Raw genomic sequence first — 15,905 nt, forward strand, 5'->3', positions numbered from 1 at the left:
AGGGAGAAGCAGACTCTCTGATGAGCAGGGAGCCCAATGCGGGACTCAGCCCCCAGGACCCCGAGATGACATGAGTTGAAGGCAGATGTTTAGCCGACTGAGCCACCCAGGTGCTCCTGGGGACTTCATTTTTGTGACCTTGGATCTCCTCAGTTCCATGTGGTGATCTTCAAAGAAAACATGGGAGTAAAAGCTCTGTGTGACAGAATGGGCTTCTCAGGAAGCTGATTCTGAGATGATTAAGTTTAGATGATTAGGGAGTGCTCCTGGGATCATCACCTGTGGAAGGAAGAAGACTTAAACAGGATTGGTAAGTGGGTATGATGCAGTCTCAAGGAAAGCTGAGGATGATTCCACAGGGAGTCTTCCAGGTGTCCTGATTTGGGATGAGGTATACCCTATGTTGACCTATCATTGTATGTGGTCTGCCCTAGAAAGAGTGTGATCTTGGCCAGAAGAAAGAAAAGAAAAGGGGCACCTGGGTGGCTCAGTGGGTTGAGCCCCTGCCTTTGGCTGAGGTCACGATCTCAGGGCCCTGGGATCTCAGCAGGGAGCCTGCTTCCCCCTCTCTCTCTGCCTGCCTCTCTGCCTACTTGTGATCTCTGTCTGTCAAGTAAATAAATAAAATCTTAAAAAAAAAAGAAAGAAAAGAAAAGGGGGAAGGAAGGAGCCAGTTCCCACATCACCTCTCTTCAGCTAAGTCAGTGCCGAAGAGGGGCTAACAGCAAAGGGCTCTCTGTGGCCACACTCCCAGCAGCTGGGAGAAAAAGGCCTTCAGTCCTAAAGGGGGGACATGGATGTCACATCACAGTGTCCATTACAGTGCCCTTAATTTGCTTGTATTCTGGGAGAAACAGGGTTTGGAGACTAGTAGTTAGGGAACTAGATATTTGCTGAAGCAAAGTTGGCATAGAAGTTCAGGGGAGTAACATCTATACATATCATCTTAGCACCTGAGCTTCAAAGTCATGGTTGACCTTACTGCTCTGCCTGCCGTGTGTGAATGGGTGTGTGGACTGATTCATCCCACAAGATTTCAGTGATTGCCAGTCATTGTGCCAGGCTCTAAGTATGTTACGGTGAGTTGAAACAGACATGGCCCCGTCTCTGTGAACTGGGATGTATAGTCTACTGCGGGAGACAGGCATCCATCAAATATTAGTCCTAATGAAAGCAGTTACAGACTTAATCTCTCTGGCCACTGAAGCCAGGAATAGTCTTCTGTCAGTGTGGATAATGAATTTGACGTAGTCTAGAGGGTCAAGGGAAGTTTCCCTGCGGAAGTAATGCTTAAGTGAGTTATTTTCTGTTAGTGTCTTTGGAAATCTGAGAAGACATGCCGTGTTGTACCTAATATCTTGTCTCCATCTGATCTTCTTTAATGAATATGGAGACAGTGGAAACAACACATATCTCACAAGTGACAGGTTCACATGAGTGTTTTGGGAAAATTTACTAAGAGTAGAATTCAGGTGTTCTTATAAAAAGTAATTATGTGAGGAGATGATGTTAATTAGCTTGACTGTAGTAACTATTTCACTATGTATATCAGATCATGTTGTATACCTTAAATATATACAACTTTATTAAAAAATAAAAGAAAACATTTCAATTAAAAATATCAGCCATTCAAAATAGCATTTTGGAGGCTTGGGACCATAAATGCTATTAGTTTTTCTTCCTCATTTCCCTCCCTTTTTTCAGACTTAATGCTAATGGGCTGGAGCTTCTGGGAAGCTCACTTCCATAAGCTCTTGGTATAGAGAGTTATATGATTGACATACTATCCTAAATGTATTCAGTTTTTCATTGAAAGAGTATAGTATTTTGGCAACCTTTTGAATTAAATAAGCTGGTAGGCTTCCCTGGGAATTTACAATTTTATTATAATGATGATAATGCAGTATGAGTTCCAAACTTATTTTTATCAATTAACTTCTAGAGCATAGTCTTTTTTCCTAAGTTTTCAGTTGCTTGTGTTAAGTACAACTACTATAGTGAATTTGATTCTTAAATTTGTCTTAGTGTATGATATAGACTTCACTTTGAACTTCTGGTTGTTTGGTGGCTTAAATTGTCATCTCTACTAGTTTGATCAGAGACTCTTTTGACTTGGTTAATGTAGTGAAGAATTGTGATCTTCTCAAGAGTTCCAGGGCTCCAGAATATTCTTGTCTCTATCTTAATAGCATCTCCAGGAACTAGCAGTAAGTGGATGGAGGGAGACTGGAAAATGATGCTCTCCACTATTGGCATTTTCTTCCTTCCCCCTTGAGGTAGATCTCTGAAATAAGGTTTTTCTCTGAGAATGCAGTGAGGTTTATTAAAATTAAATTCTGTATCCTGGATGTATCCCAATAATGTCATCATTGTTATTACATTAACATTAGCTAATGTTTCCTCAGTATCCAGTCATTAAAATAACTGCTCCTGCTATGTGCCAGGCTATTCTAGATCTGCTAGGGATATGGCAGTAAACAAAACAAACAAAATACCTGTCTCCTACAGCTTACATTCTAGTGGGGAAGGAGAATAGACAGTAAACTAACATATATATAGCCCATGGTAAGTGCTCTGAAGAAACATGAATGAGGTCAAATACGTAGTAAGTAGCTGGGGATGCTGTTTTATTTATTTATTTTTTTAAGATTTTGTTTATTTATTTGACAGAGCAAGAGACACAAGCAGGCAGAGCAGCAGAGGGAGAGGGAGAAGCAGGCTCCCTACTGAGCAGGGAGCCCGATGGAGGGCTTGATCCCAGGACCCTGGGATCATGACCTGAGCCAAACGCAGTCTCTTAACCAACTGAGCCACCCAGGTGCCCTGGGGATGCTCTTTTAAGTAGGATGGGGGAAGGGCCTCACTGATAAGGTGGTGTGTGATCAGAGACCTAAAGGATATTACGAGGGCATGCCTTCCAGATATCTGGGGCAAAGAGTATCCAGAGAGAAGTAACAGCAATTCAAAGGCCCTCAGATATGAGGTGCTGGGAATGTTCAGAGTCAAGTGAGTGAGAGAAAGTATGAGGCCATGGGCTAGCAGGGGGCTGAAACACGTAAGACATTGTAGGATTTTTACTCTGAGTGACATGGAGAGGGAGTAGTCCTAGAGCAGCAACATGGCATGGTGATTATGGAGCTGGACTATCTAGGTTAGAATCCTGGCTTCATCACTAGTAATTGTGAGACCTTAGGCAAATAACTTTTTGGTCTCATTTTTTTTTAATCTGCAAAAATGGGATAATAGTAGGGGTGCCTGGGTGACTCGGTTGAGCTTCTGTCTCTTGGTTTCGGCTCAGTCATGATCTCCTGGTTATGGGATCCAGCCCTGCATTGGGCTCTGTGCATAGTGCGGAGTCTGTTTTAGATTTTCTCTCCCTCTCTAAAATAAATAAAACTTTAAAAAACTGAGATAATAATAGAGTTGTTATGAGGATTAAGTGAAGTAACATTTGTAAAGTGATCAGAAAAGTACCTGGCTTATAGTAAGCACTATGTAGATGTCTGTGAAGTAAATTGAAAGGCTTTGAGCAGGGGCACCTGGGTGGCTCAGTGGGTTAAAGCCTCTGCCTTCAGCTCAGGTCATGATCTCAGGGTCCTGGGATCGAGCCCCACATTGGGCTCTCTGCTCAGCAGGGAGCCTGCTTCCTCCTCTCTCTCTCTCTCTGCCTACTTGTGATCACGCTCTCTGTCAAATAAATAAATAAAATCTTTTTAAAAAAAAGGCTTTGAGCAGAATAGTATTAGTTGACTTCTGTTTTAAGATGATGACTCTGGCTGCTCTCTTGAGAATAAACTGGACGGGGACAAGAGTGGAAGTTAGGAAATCTGGAGGCTATTACAATTATACAAAAGATGATGGTGGCTTGGGCTAGGATGGTAACCCTGGAATGGGTGAGAAGGGGCTGGAGTCCTGGTATAATTTGAAGTTGTTGCTCATAGGATATATCAGATGGTTGGATGTGGAATTGAGATAAAAGTAGCTATTCAGGGTAACTGCACAAAGTTTCAGACTGAGTACCTGGAAAAATGGAGTTGACTTTTACTGAGCTATGGAAAATTGTGGGAGGAACAGGTTATGAGGGAGAAATTAGAGTTCTGGTATGGATATTTCAAGTTTGAAATGTCCACTGAATATTCAGATGGAGAGCTTAAGTAGGCAATTGGATATATAAGTTGGAACTTAAGGGGAGAGCCTGGACTTGCTCTAAATTTGGGAGTTGTTTTTATGCAGTATTTAAAGTCATGAGACTGGATGAGAGTACATAAGATTGAGTGCAGGTAGAGAAAAGAAGAGGTCTGAAGACTGAAACCAGAACCGTCTGCAGGTGAGAGGCTGGGAAGATGAGAATCTAGATGTGTGGGGACCATAAAGGAGAATCCAGAGAACTATGAGGAAAATCAAGAGAGATTATGGTAGCTTGAAGCCAAGTGAAGGAAGTGTTTGAAGGAGGAGGAAACAGTTCTCAAATATTGTTGATAGGTGTGGAAGATGAGATTGTACATTGGCTTGGCAGTGTGGAGATATTTGGTAACTAGGTCATCGTTTTTAGTGGAGTGGTAGAGAGGAAGCCCTGTCTAGAGTAGAACAAAATGGCAGAAGAGGAACTGTAGTCAGGCAGCAGGGACAGCTTTCAAAAAGCTTTGCTGAGGGGCGCCTGGGTGGCTCAGTGGGTTAAGCCTCTGCCTTCGGCTCAGGTCATGATCTTAGGGCCCTGGGATCGAGCCCCGCATCAGGCTCTCCGCTTAGCAGGAAGCCTGCTTCCCCCCTCTCTCTGTCTGCCTCTCTTCCTACTTGTGATCTTTGTGTGTCAATAAATAAATAAAACAAAACAAGCTTTGCTGAAAAGAGAGGTGGAAAAATGGGACAGTGTGTGGAAAGAGTTATAGACTCTGCTCTTACTAGGTATGTAACCTTGGGCAAATTTGCTAATTTTCCTGTGCCTCAGTTTACTCATTTGCAAAGTGGAGGAAATAACAAGATTGTGTGAAGATAAAGTGGTTAATATATTTAAAACATTGGAAGAGTGCTTGTCACTTAATGTATTAGTTATCTGTTCCTATATAACCACAGACTTAGAGGCTTAAAACAACATACATTTATTATTTCATGGTTTTGGTAGATCAGGAGCCCTAACATGGCTTAATTGGGTCTCCTGCTTCAGAGTCTCTCTCAGGTTGCAATCAAGGTGTCAGCCAGGGCTGAATTCTCATATAAAGTCGTGACCAGGGAAAGAATGTTTCCAAGCGTGTGTGGTTGGCCAGATGCGGTTCTTCGAGGTTATTGGACCCAGGGCCTAGGCTTCCTACCTGCCTACTGGAGCCTGTCCTTAGTTTCTTGCCACCTGGGTCTCCCCAGCATGACAGCTTTTCATCAAAGTGTGCAGACTGAAAAAACAAGAGAAACAAGGTACAAGTTTCTGTCTTATGTAACCTAATCACAGAAGTGACATCCCATGTGGAGAAGAGGAACCCTCTTGCGCTGTTGGTGGGAAGGCAGACTGGTGCAGCCACTGTGGAAAACAGCATGGCGGTTCCTCAGAAAGTTGAAAATAGAGCTACCCTTTGATCCAGGAATCACACTACTGGGTATTTACCCAAACAATGAAAAAACACTAATTCGGAGGGATATATGCACCCCTATGTTTGTGGTAGCATTATTTATACTAGCCAAGATATGGAAACAGCCCAAATGTCCATCAGTTGATGAATGGTTAAAGAAGATGTGGTGTGTACACACACACACACACACACACACACACAGGAATATTATTTAGCCATAGAAAAGAATGACGTCTTGCCATTTACAGCAACATGGACAGAATTAGAGTGCTATGCTAAGTGAAGTAAGTCAGAGAAAGACAAATACCTTATGATACCAGTCATATGTGGAACTGAAACAAAACAAAACAAGTGAACAAAGGTGGGGGAAGAGAAATAAACCCAGAAACAGACTTTTAACTACAGAGAACAAACTGATGGTTACCAGAGGGGAGGTGAATGGGGGGAATGGGTGAAATAGGTGATGGGGATTAAGGAGTGCACATGTTGTGTGATGAGCACTGGGTAATGAAAATAAAAACTTAAAAAAAAAAAAAAAGATAGGGGTGCCTGGGTGGCTCAGTAGGTTAAGTGTCTGCCTTTGGATCAGGTCATGATCCCAGAGTCCTGGGATGGAGCCCCACCCACATCGGGCTCCCTACTCAGCAGGCAGTCTGCTTCTCCCTCTCCCTCTCCATCTTTGTTCACTCGTGCTCGCTCTCTCTCTCTCTCTGTCTCAAATAAATAAATAACTCTTAAAAAAAAAAAAAAAGGAAGAAAATGGGGTACCTGGCTGTTTCAGTCAGTAGAGCATGTGACTCTTGATCTCATAGTTTTAAGTACATGCCACATGTTGGGTGTGGAAGCCATTTAAAAAGCCTTGGACAAATTTTGTAGCCAAAAAATAAAAATAAACAAATGAATCCTAGCCATAGGGGAAGGGGAGTAACATCCCATCACCTTTGCCATGTTGTATTGATGAGAAGCAAGTCACAGATCCCCTTCTCAAGAAGAGCTGATTACACAAGGCTGTGAATATCAGGAGGCGAGGATCATTGGGAGCCATTTTAAAAGTGTTCCTGCCACATTAGTGAACACTGTAGTGTTGGCGGTCATCATCATGGTCATGATTCTGATCGGGGAATGATTAAGTAGATAAGAGGAGAAAAATGATAGAATTGAAGAAAAGATGTCCTTGATTAGACTACAGGGGAAGAAATTCAGTGCACAGTGAAGGGACTGACCATTGTTCATCTATTGTTTTTAGAGGAAGTCAGAGAAAAAGGCCTCAGCTGTGGCTACATGGTAGCTGTAGAGGTTCTCTTGATCCTTGTTGCCTAGTTGGTAGAGAAGTTAGGTTATCAGCACAGAAAGAGAAGGGAGGGAGAGGTGCTACTGTTGGCTTGCGAAATGAAGAGAATTTGTGATTCATCTGGATTGGCTAGGGAGATGGAGTTCAGTTGCCAAGCATCTTGAAGGGCTACTTGATGTTAGTAGCCATATATTTCAAGTGAGACTAGTTAGCATCACTGTGAATTTTTCTCCAGCTGCTCAGGTACAGTGTGGAGAAGTAACACAATCAAATCAAACCAGTTAATTAAGTAGCAGTAGAGACTGGCTTTAATCGGGATTAAGGTTCTGCCAGGCCAGCATGATGAAGGAGGTAGGGGCAAGGGAATGATTGATGTGAAGACGGGACATACACAGCTAGGGAAAAGTGCAGAGATGTTAGAATCAGTGATTTGAAGGGATGGAAAAACTGTTGAAGTACTGAGGAGAGAACCAGGAAGTTAGTGGTTAGTGTGATTGCTTGAAATACGAATTATGGAAGGGATACCGCTACTGACAGGGAGAAAGTCTTGTGGTGTCTATATGTGTAGAGGACCCATTTGAACCAGTAACTTGGAATATAGTGAAGAAAAGACACCATCTTTCTCCTAGGGGCTTTATTAGGGAATATGACTAGTGTTAATAATTTTGGTGTAAAGTATGCATACATAATTGAAGAAACACCATTAGAATTTTCTTTTAAACCTTTTATTCATGATTTTTTACTGTATCTAAACAAAGCGATGCCATTTGTTCGGCTGATAATCAAGTGGTTCTTTTTGCAAATGAAATCTGGTAAATAGAATTTTTTTTTTTCTTTCCGGCTTTGGAAGCTCTGACTCAGTTCTACACCGATGTTCATGTTATCATTCCAAGATTGCTGGGGGAAATAGTAGTGACACCTGACATTCATTGAGTACTTGCCATATGTGAGGTTTTATGCTTCCTGCTTTGTGTGTGGTATCTTATTCCTCACAACAGGCTAACCTTGAGGGAGTGTGCTGATTCCACAGTTCAAACTGCCTCTTAGAAGAAATACTAGTGATTCAGCATATAGTCTCTTAACCTTTTGGGAAATTAAAATCCTTCTGGTTATATGTATCTAGTTACCCAGACTGCCTGGGTTCCATCATTTACACATTATATAATCATGGCTAACTTATATAATCCCCGGGTATCCCAGATTCATAATCTGTAAAATGAGGTAATTAACAGTACCTACCTCATAGAGATGTGAGGATTAAATGTGTAAATATGTGGAAACTCGTAACAGTGTCAGGAAAGTAGTATTACATAAATGTTAGCTATGATATTTAATCATTTATTTCAGCAGATCCTTTATCATTGGTCAGAGTTATTATCTTACAGTAAAACTTGATTTTTGAAATCCTCTTAAACTTTGTGGTATCTCTAAATAATATGTTAGAGTATTCTACTCCTCTAAGAAACCTCTTCTGGTAGCCTTTCTCATGTCTGAACTTTCACTGGACGTGTTTGGGAACATAAGTTAACACTTTGTCAAGATATTTGACTAGTGTTAATATTGGGTCACCAGCTTGATTGACTTTAAGATCTTTGAAATTTAAAATGATTTCTTAGTATCCCTTATAGTGCAAAATGTATAATGGATAAGGATAAAAAAAAATGTATAATGGAAGCCTGATACTCAATGATCAGTTACTATAGGCAGGAAGTAAAATAGAAGCAGTATATCATTTTATGTTTAAGAAGTTTGTTAGCATCTAAAGCATAGACTTACTAGTGTTTTGTTTATTTTTTTTAGGTTCCTAAATATTTGTCACAGCAATGGGCTAAAGCCCCCGGAAGAGGGGAAGTTGGGAAACTGCGGATTGCCAAGTAAGTTATTTCCATATTTTTGACATCTTAAAAAGCTGTTTTTTGAAAATTTTGTAGGTGCTTTAAAGTGTAATAACAGTTCTTTTTCAGATAGAGAATGTACCTGGAAAATGAGAAGTAATGAGCATGCTAAGACATGTCAAGAGATGGTTAGGTGCACTCTAAGGAGTTATGTGTGCACATGCATGTTTGTGCATATGCATATAGATACGTGTGCATGCACACACACACCCTCTCTAGTGATAGGTATAAATATAAAGTTAGATTTATTGGCCGTGAAGCAGCAGAGTATGTACTTCCCTCATCCCTCCATCATCTCCACATCTTCTGAAGAGGTATGCTGGGGTTGGGCGTAACTGGATGCACCCCATTAAGTGCTTTAGTAGAAAGGTTTTTGTCATTGTGCCACCATGTCTACCTGTAGAGGCATTGGAAAAGCATAGGGAACACGTGGTAAGCAGTGTAATGGTGTAATTTCCTGGTTGAAGAAATGGTCTTGTTAGGAAAGAAAGCCTCCAAAGCTCACTTGGTATCAGCCAGAGGCCTTACATTCCACTCTGTCCATTCTTAACCCAGCTCTAATCAAATTTTCACGCATGCTACTCCATTGAAATAGCTCTAATTTGTCATCACTGTCTTCCTCTTTATCAGTTAGCTTTTGTTTCATAACAGAGCAGCCCAAAATTTTTAGTGGCTTAGAACAAAAACCATTTTATTTGTTTATTTTTCTGTGGGGCAGTTCTGTTTGGGGCTGACCTGACTGGTCTTCCTGGTTAGAATGGCCTCCCTCATGTATATCTAGTAGTTGGCTTGCTATCAGCTGGGGCAGGGGCCATGTATGTTTCATTTCCAGCATGCTCGTTTGCGTGATGGTGAAAGTGTGCTCATGGTTGCCAAGTCCTACTGAGGATGCAACTCATGTAGCCAAGCCCAGATTCAAGCAGGGTGCAGTAGACCCCACTCTTGGTGGGAGTCACTGCAAAGGATTTCTAGTCCTTTTTTGCAGTCTGGCACATCCACATTCCTAAATCTGAGTCATCTACCAGCTTTCCTAATTGTCCTTCAACAGACTTTGACATAGTGATCATTCCTGTCCTCAAACCCAATTTTTCATTTCACTTCTGGGACCCTACTCTCTTGATTATCTTCCCTAGTAGGCTGTTCCTTCTCAGTCTATTGCTGGCTCTTTCTCACCTTCTGAGTCTCTACATCTTATTTGACCCCAGGGTTTTCTTTCTAGTTCTTTTTTGTTCTTTTCTTACTTACCTTTGTTCGGACATATCTTTTAACTCTTCATTTTGTTTGAACAAAATATTGATTGGAAACAGTCATGCTTTTATGTCCAAAGTTCTTTTATATCCAAAATACCAGGTTTGAATTCAGGACTTTGAGTGGTAAGAAAACTCCAGAAGGTTTCCATTCCAGCTCTGTCACTTACTATCAGTGAGACAGGTCACTTCATCTTTTGAGTTTAGGTTCCTTATCCCCAAAGTTACCTGTTTTGCAGGGCTTTTTTGTGAATCCAGTGAGATAATATGGAAATGGTTGCCATTTATTAGTATATTTAACTTTATAAAATAAACCGATTTTTGGCAAGTTGTAGATAAATCACATTTTCTTGTGAGTTGTCATACTTTTATTGAAAGAAAAAAGGAATGCACACTTTGCATACTTTTAAATCTGTGATCTTTTTTCTTTTTGTGATGCAGATAATTAATACTTTTTCTGTTGTGGATTCAGAATTTCTTATAATTGGTTTTACTGAAAATGGGAGTCACTATCAAGATAAAATCTCAGCTATGTATGTCACTGAAGAAAGGCAGACTACAGGAAGAATGCATTTAAGTGATGAACCATGTGGTTTTATGTAGTAACTAGACTAGAACTCCAGACCTGGGTTCTAGTCCTAAGTGGCTCTTGAAAGTTCTTTGGCCTGGGGCGCCTGGGTGGCTCAGTGGGTTAAAGCCTCTGCCTTCGGCTCGGGTCATGATCCCAGAGTCCTGGGATCGAGCCCCGCATCGGGCTCTCTGCTCGGCGGGAGGCCTGCTTTCCTTCCTCTCTCTCTGCCTGCCTCTCTGCCTACTTGTGATCTCTGTCTGTCAAATGAATAAATAAAAAAAAAAAAAATCTTTAAAAAAAAAAAAAAAAAAAAAAAAAGAAAGTTCTTTGGCCTTCGCTCTCTAAGCCTTAGCTTTCTTGTTTGTAAAATGTGGAAAATAATGCCTCACTAACCCATAGAGTATTTATGAGACAAAGAAAATAGCTTAGGGTTTGTTTAAATGCTTGGCAAACTCAGATGTTGTCCTTTTTCTGCCGTGAATATTGCATTCCTCAAAATCTCTGTATGAGGAGAATACCTGGTTGAAGGCTGTAAAATCTTTTTTTTTTTTTTTTTTTTTTTTTTTTTGGTGTGGGAAGACAGGGCTAGCATGGGAAATAGGGCAAAAGCTGATGTTCAGGGAAACCTCTGCAAGCCCTTTGATCCCTAAAGTAGAACAAAGACAGCATGCTAAATAAGCAGCCGTGGGTGTGCCACAGAATTTTTCTTCATCAGCCTTTGCTGGGTAGAAAATTTCAAGCTCTTTTTCTTCCTTATTTGAAGCAGATGGTTTACACAGTTGCATCTGATATTGGGTGGCCATCCCCCTAGGCTTGCTTGGACAGGCCCCGTTTACATATTTCCCTGTGCAGTTATTACTAGTGTCCTCTCTTTCACGCTCTAGAGTATCCTGATTGTGACAGTAAGCTGTTTGCGTTTAATGTTGTCAGGTGTGCATGTATTTTTTATGTTAGATAAAAGATCTAGCAGATTTTCTACCTAACATGATACATAACCAGTCTTGTCTTACAGATCTAGATCCTTTTAATGATGAGAACAGATTCATAATAACTAGTACCCTAAGATTGCTATGGAAATGCTTAAAAACAGCATATTCCATACTAGGTCTCCTGGCTTGCTGTCGTCTTTGTGCTATTAATTCTTTCAGTTTTCATTCCTTTTTTTTTTTTTTTAAGCTTATTTACTTTACTAATCTCTATACCCAACATGAGGGTCAAGCTCACAACCCTGAGATGAAGAGTTACATGCTCTGATGACTGAATCAGCAGGCGCCCCAGTTTTCATTCCTTTTACTGAATTACTAAATTCACTATTAAGCAAGTGTAGGATGATAAGGAATGGCTTTTCGGTCCATGTGACGAGGTTATCAAGATTTTAGTTGATTTCAAGCTAAATATGAGTCATCAGGGTTATGTGGCTATAAACAAAAGACTCCATTAATAGATGTTTGTTGCTTGGAATGAAGTGGGATGATAATCCCACTCTTTTCTTTCCCAGTTCCTATATGGTGCAAACAGTATGTTCAGTTCTTAGTGCTATACTTAAAGACAAATAAGTCTATGCTTTGCTATAGACAAATAAGTTCATAACTTATTTGATGTACTGATGGACTTATTTTGCTTAGCATCCTAGTCCCTTTAGTAGAGTGAGACTAGGATAATGAGAAAACTAAAAAGCTCAGTGCCCTGTGAGGAATATTTGAAGGTACTGTGGCTGTTGAGAGAAGCCTTAAGGCACACCAGGTAAAACCATCTTCAAAAAAAATTTTTTTTTCAAGCAAGATTTGGCCTGCCCCCCCCCCTTTTTTTTTTAAGATTTTATTTATTTATTTGACAGAGAGATCACAAGTAGGCAAAGAGGCAGACGGGGGCAGGGGAAACAAGCTCCCTGCTAAGCAGAGAGCCTGATACGGGCCTCAATCCCAGGACCCTGAGATCATGACTTCAGCTGAAGGCAGAGGCTTAACCCAATGAGCCACCCAGGCGCCCCATCTTCAAATATTTTTAAGGCTAGGAAATACATAATCAACTATTGATTTTTAGAGGCAGATTAACCAGTTTATGGATTATCTGTATGGTAAAAGAGTGTATATTTGGGTAAAACATGAAAACAGCTCAGATTTTTAAAAGCCAGCGTAGCATACTGGTTATGAGTATGGACTCAGGAGTCATTCAGCTCTGGACTTGTCCAGACCTTGTCACTTACTAGCTATGTGATTTTAGGTGAGTTGCTTCCCCTCTCTGTTTCCTCATCTATTGAAAGGAAGTGGTATTAATACCTCTTGGGTTCAGTGCATGTAAAATGGTCAGTAGTGTTTACCTCCTGTCGTGCCACATACTGCACAGTATAGACCATTGGCCCTGCATTATGTCTGATGTGGATTGGGGATGGGCCTCCCTTCCAGCACATCTCCCAAAGATAGTAGCAGCTTGTTGAGCATTGGGCCAGAAGCTAGGAAGATCTACCTCGTGTGGTTGTTCATTCCAGCAGAGACAGGGCTGTGGAGTAGAGAAATTGGGAGAGGCAGAGGAGGGGGAGAAAACATGCAGCTGGGAGTGCAGCTTTCCCCAAATTTGGTGCTGTTTATACCTGTAAAAAGGACAGTTAGCCTTTTTTAGCAGCTGGTGACATTTGGGCCATTTTTCTTACAGTTTATGTAATGTTTCTAAATCATTGTACTTGGCTTACTTTTATCCCTTTGGACATCTGATGTGTACTGCATTTTAGTTAGCTTATAGTTTTGCATTAGCTTGTTTCATTTCCCCCCACCCCCAATCCCCTAAGTTGTTTAAGTTTTTTTTTTTTTTTAAAGATTTTATTTATTTATTTGACAGAGAGAGAGATCACAAGTAGGCAGAGAGGCAGGCAGAGAAAGAGGGGGAAGCAGGCTCCCTGGGCTCGATCCCAGGACCCTGAGATTATCACCTGAGCCCATGGCAGAGGCTTTAACCCACTGAGCCACCCAGGCGCCCCTAAGTTGTTTAAGTTTTAAAACCAGCCTTCTGGGGCACCTGGGTGACCCCGTCGGTTAAGCATCTGCCTTCGGCTCAGGTCATGGTCTCGGGGGTCTTGGGTTTGAGCCACACATTGGGCTCCCTTCTTATCGAGCAGTCTGCTGCTCTTTCTTCCTCTGTCCCTTTCCCCTGTTTGTGCCCTCTCTCTCTGTCTCTCTTCTTTCTCTCAAATAAATAAAATCTAACAACAACAAAAGAACAAAACCGCAAAACAAAAAAAAAACAAAAACTAACTTACTTTCTCTCTTTCTCTCTCTCTCTCTTTCTTTCTTTCTTCCTATTAACATATAATGTATTATTTGTTTCAGGAGTACAGGTCAGTGATACATCAGTCTTGCACAATTTGCAGTGCTCGCCATAGCACATACCCTCCCCAGTGTCCATTATGCTGCCACTAGATCCCTCCCACCCCACTTTCATTCCAGTTTGTTTCCTGAGATTAAGAGTCTCTTATGGTTTGTCTCCCACTCTGGTTTCATTTTTTCCTCTCTTCCCCCATGATCCTTTTCCTTGTTTCTCAAATTCCTTGTATCAGAGAGATCATATGTTAATTGTCTTTCTCTGATGGATTTATTTCGCTCAGCAGAATACCCTCTAGTTCCATCCATTTCATTGCAAATGGCAAGATCTCATTTTTGATGGCTACATAGTATTCCTGTGTGTGTGTGTGTGTGTGTGTGTGTGTACACACACACACACACACACACCCCACATCTTTATCCATTCATCTGTTGATGGACATCTAGGTTCTTTCCATAGTTTGGCTGTTGTGGACATTGCTGCTATAAACATTGGGGTGCACGTGCCCCTTCGGATCACTACATTTGTATCTTTAGGGTAAATACTCAGTAGTGCGATTGCTAGGTCGTAGGGTAGCTCTCTTTTCAACTTTTCGAGGAACCTCCATTCTGTTTTCCAGAGTGGCTGCACCAGCTTGCATTCCCACCAACCGTGTTGGAGGGTTCCCCTTTCTCTTCATCCTCGCCAACATCTGTCATTTCCTGACTTGTTAATTTTAGTCATTCTGACTGGTGTGAGGTAAAACAACCTTCTTTCTACATCACCATCCTGCCTCAGAAGGCTTCAGTTTTTGAAATGCTTTTCATATGCTGTATTTTATTGACAATCATGCAGTCTGTACTAGTAAAGCTTTTGTCAGAGACTTAATATGTAGCTTTATTTCTTAACACACATAACATTGAATGTCATTAAAAATATGCAAACAAAAAATGAGATATAATTTTTCTGTTATAAAATTGACTGAATTTAGAATATTCTTGTACTGATGAGTTTAAGTCAGTGTGAACTTTCTGAAGACCAGCCTGGCAACATATATTTGCGTACATATATATATATATACACACACATAACACAGTCACATGTACTCAAATACACATTACTGCTCAGAACAAAGAGTAATAATCCCACTGTTTTCTCTTCCAGTTAGCTCACAGTGCTGTGTTCAGTTCTTGGTGCTGCCTTTATAGAAAGACACAGATAAACTCATCCAGCAGAGTGGGATGGGGATAATGAGAAGGCTAGAAATAACTAATAACATATTCATGTTCTTGACCCAGTATTTTCATGGAACTTATCCTGTGAAGTAACAAGTCAGTGATGCAAAGATTGAGGATATTCATTTCAGCATTGTTGTAGAGAAAAATTAGTAATATTCTCAGATCCTTAGTAAGGTATTAATGAAGTCACCTGGGCCCATTTTGAAATTATTTAATACTTTTATTTTTACTTTATTTTTATTCTTTTTTAAAGATTTTATTTATTTGTGTGAGAGAGCGTGAGCGAGCACACAAGCAGGGGGAGCAGCAGGCAGAGGGAGAAGCAGGCTCCCCATATCGAGTCTGATGTGGAACTTGATCCCAGGATCCTGGGATCATGACCTGAGCCAAAGGCAGACGCTTAACGAACTGAGCCACCCAGCCGTCCCTTAATATTTTTATTTTAAAACTGCAGAAAAGTTAGAAGAACAGTATAGATGGCTTTTTTTTCTTTTTTATGACAAAAAGGATATTCTTGAACATAGTCATAGCATATCCCTTCAAATCAGTCAATTAAAATCAAATAGTACTACCTAATCCTTAGACTTTATTCAAGATTTGCCAGTTGTCTTCATACTGTTTTTTTAATTTATTTATTATTTATTTTTTTTAATTTTTTTTTAATTTTTTTTAAGATTCTATTTATTTATTTGACGGAGAAAGATCACAAGTAGGCAGAGAGGCAGGCAGAGAGAGAGGAGGAAGCAGGCTCCCTGCTGAGCAGAGAGCCCGATGTGGGACTCGATCCTAGGACCCTGAGATCATGACC

The 15,905-nt window shown here is 40.7% G+C and overlaps 1 protein-coding gene across 1 annotated transcript in view; it reads left to right on the forward strand.

Moving 5' to 3' along the window:
• The window catches only part of GTF2F2 (general transcription factor IIF subunit 2), a 152,097-nt gene that overhangs the window by 4,833 nt on the left and 131,359 nt on the right, over positions 1-15,905 (forward strand). The window contains exon 2 of the mRNA XM_080798281.1: positions 8,653-8,726. Coding sequence (XP_080654407.1) covers positions 8,653-8,726 — 74 coding nt within the window. The remainder of the gene's footprint in view (positions 1-8,652; positions 8,727-15,905) is intronic.

The sequence above is a fragment of the Martes martes genome (assembly GCF_963455335.1).
Source record: "Martes martes genome assembly, chromosome: 3".
NCBI classification, from domain to species: Eukaryota; Metazoa; Chordata; class Mammalia; order Carnivora; family Mustelidae; genus Martes; species Martes martes.